Source organism: Emericellopsis atlantica, assembly GCF_019669845.1.
Source record: "Emericellopsis atlantica unplaced genomic scaffold F5Z01scaffold_98, whole genome shotgun sequence".
NCBI lineage: Eukaryota > Fungi > Ascomycota > Sordariomycetes > Hypocreales > Bionectriaceae > Emericellopsis > Emericellopsis atlantica.
In genome coordinates, this window is record NW_025764800.1 from 1 (window position 1) to 2,724 (window position 2,724).

Sequence of the window (2,724 nt, forward strand, 5' to 3'; positions counted from 1 at the left end):
CGGCTACGTGAGGTATTTGATTGGCTAATATGTATTATTTAGGCACCTAGGTGCGACCGTTATTTGGGCACCTGGGTGCCCGCCTATTGGGCCCCAAACATGCCCACAAACAACAGTAGTCGCTCTGTATCTACCGAAATCAGGCGCATGCTGGAACAACACCTTGCGGAAAATCAATCATGCTCATTAGATGGCTGACAGATATTTCCACCGGCCCGCTGACGTCCAATGTTTCCACCACCAACTTCACCGGTCCGTCCGCAATCTTGCTCGGCTCAATGAGAGAATGCTCCCGCAGCAGGTTCTGGAGGACGCACACATCCGTAAGCTTCGTCTTGGCTCCATGGCAGCGCTCGGGGCTGCTGAGGCGCTGTTCCAAGGCTTTCTGATCGCAATGGGCATTCACCCAGAAAAAAGGGATATCGGTTCCGCGCGCTATGTCAAGATGTTCTTCAAGGAAGGCGGTATCCCTCTCGTTATTTTCGGCCAGGCATGCGGTCATAAAGATGACGTAACCCTCCCGTGCGCGTTCTCGCAGCTTTTTAAAGATAGGCGCCCGGACCATACGTCGCAGCTCGTGGTGTTCATCACTCCGGTCAGGTATGACTGTCACAACGGGGTCGATAAGCAGGTGGTTGTCCAGAAGGCAGGTCGTGTCGGCGGGTAGGAGCTCTTTGGCTCGCTTAAGAATAGTGAACTTGCCCGTGCCTGGGAAGCCATTGAGGACAACTATCCTGCCGACGGGGGAAGGCATATTGAGTGGGTAATGACTGAGTGATGACCAGGTATATTGCTGTCGCGTCGTTGACTCGTTGAACGTCCGAGAGTGGAGGTGGGAAACATAATATATCCAGGCAGAGTTTAGCGTGACTCATCCCTACCGGAGGGGCGCCAATAGTCGCGCGCCTGGGCGCACCAATAAGCGTCACGTGTTGCGCGCGTGAAATTTCTTATGTAAGCTCCGCCCTACACACCCACATATGAGCCAATCGGGCAGCCATGTTGGCGCATACGTATACCTTATTTACTCAGAAAACACGAACAGAGTACAAGTACGTAATAGTCCGAGCTTATGCCCCATTAAAATCACGGAGGACCCAATCAACACTGGAATTCACAAGTAGTCGCAAATCGACACTTAACCCTCGGACCAACCTGTTCGACTTTTCCGAGTAAGTATAGTACGTACTGCGCATTAGTATGGTAGCCTTACGACTGCACAAGCACAAAGAAGTAAGTGAGGGTAAGTGTGACGTTCGGATCAGACTAGCTACAGGGTAGGTAGATCTAAGGTCGGTTTATAAACTAAGTATACTAGGATATCGTTAACTTAAGCGGTCGGGTTATAGTCTATATACGAGATAGTAGATCTTACGTAGATAATTATATTAATAGCTAAGGAGCTAGTAGAGACTAGCTATAGCGAAGCTAGGCTTCCTATATACTAAGGTAATCACAAAATAATCACGGTTAAGTAAGAGTAATTAGTAGTAATTAAATATAATTAATCACCGTGGTCGTGGTATTAAGAGTTAGTAATTAGTATAATTAGTGCGTAATTAGTAAAAATAATAAGTCCTTAGTTATATAAATAGGATTCGTGCGACCGGTATTCGTGCGACCGGTACTCGTGCGAACGATATTCGCACGATTATCGCTTATTTAGGCGGCCGGTATACCGCTTTATACTTTACTATATTAAAGAATATAAATAAGTTCGTATAACGAAATTATAGGGCCTACGTGATATACGTTAGTAGCCGTATATTAGGTCGTAATATAATACTCCCTCTCCTATAATTCTATCCTAGAATTAATTAAAACTAATCGTATCCCTTATTTCGTGAGTCCTTCCTTTCCTCTCTCTTTCTCTATACTAATATTATACCGCGTAGCTCGAAATAATATCGTAAAGATTTATTTCTTCTAATCTAAGAATTTAATTACGTTGCCTAGATACCCTATACCTTTTACGAAGAGAAAGGATAGGGGAAGCGCTATTGTTAAGAATAGGGGGCTAATCCTCCTAATTAGGTGCCTTACGAGGCCCTCTCACAGAACCCTTATAGGGATCTATTCAGACCCTATTACAAGGGTCCACAGCGCTTACAAATACAGTGCTTCTATTGCCTTCTATAATATTCGAAGGCTAGCACTGCCATACTCGCTATTATAAATCAAACCTTCTATAACCTTCCACTAGGTTCGGTTTGACCCACTCTTTTACAGGGCATTATAGCGCCCTTACGCCTATAAATATAGGCCTTCGTTCACTACTAGATAGTTCTGAATCAAGTTATTCATTCACTAAGTTCTTTACCTATATCTTACCTACCCTAAAGAGAAGATTGCTGAATCGGTCGCTTTCTTCCTTTACTAAAGGGATTCCCGGATTATCGCGATTTACTTACCCTGCGCCTAGAAGAGTATTACTCTTTAATAGGTTATGAGCCTGGATTATTAATCCGACGAATCGATCTACGGAAAAATCTTTCCCTGGTTACGAGAGCTTACTAAGCTCTTCTCGGCACCTCGGTCACTGATACTCGGAAGAACGCTAGGTTTATCGAACTTCGATTTACCTACCCTATAAGGTCACGCGACTTCCTTCTAAGGTACTACCTAGAAGGTGACCTTATTCCTCGATTTCTTACTAAGACCTCGAGACAAGGACCTGCCTACCCTAGAGCAGTCCTTCCCACGGCAGCACCCTCCTTACTAAGG

The 2,724-nt window shown here is 45.0% G+C and overlaps 1 protein-coding gene across 1 annotated transcript; it reads right to left on the reverse strand.

The window, feature by feature from the left end:
- Positions 1-835, reverse strand: F5Z01DRAFT_669477 (uncharacterized protein). The gene has a single exon (XM_046264425.1). It carries the CDS (start codon positions 752-754, stop codon positions 140-142), a length of 615 nt encoding a protein of 204 aa, XP_046113274.1. The 5' UTR covers positions 755-835; the 3' UTR covers positions 1-139.
- Between the last annotated feature and the right edge of the window lie 1,889 nt (positions 836-2,724).

Coding starts and splice junctions, on each gene's coding strand:
- F5Z01DRAFT_669477 (XM_046264425.1), bottom strand. CDS start 754: ATGCCTTCCCCCGTCGGCAGGATAGTTGTCCTCAATGGCTTCCCAGGC.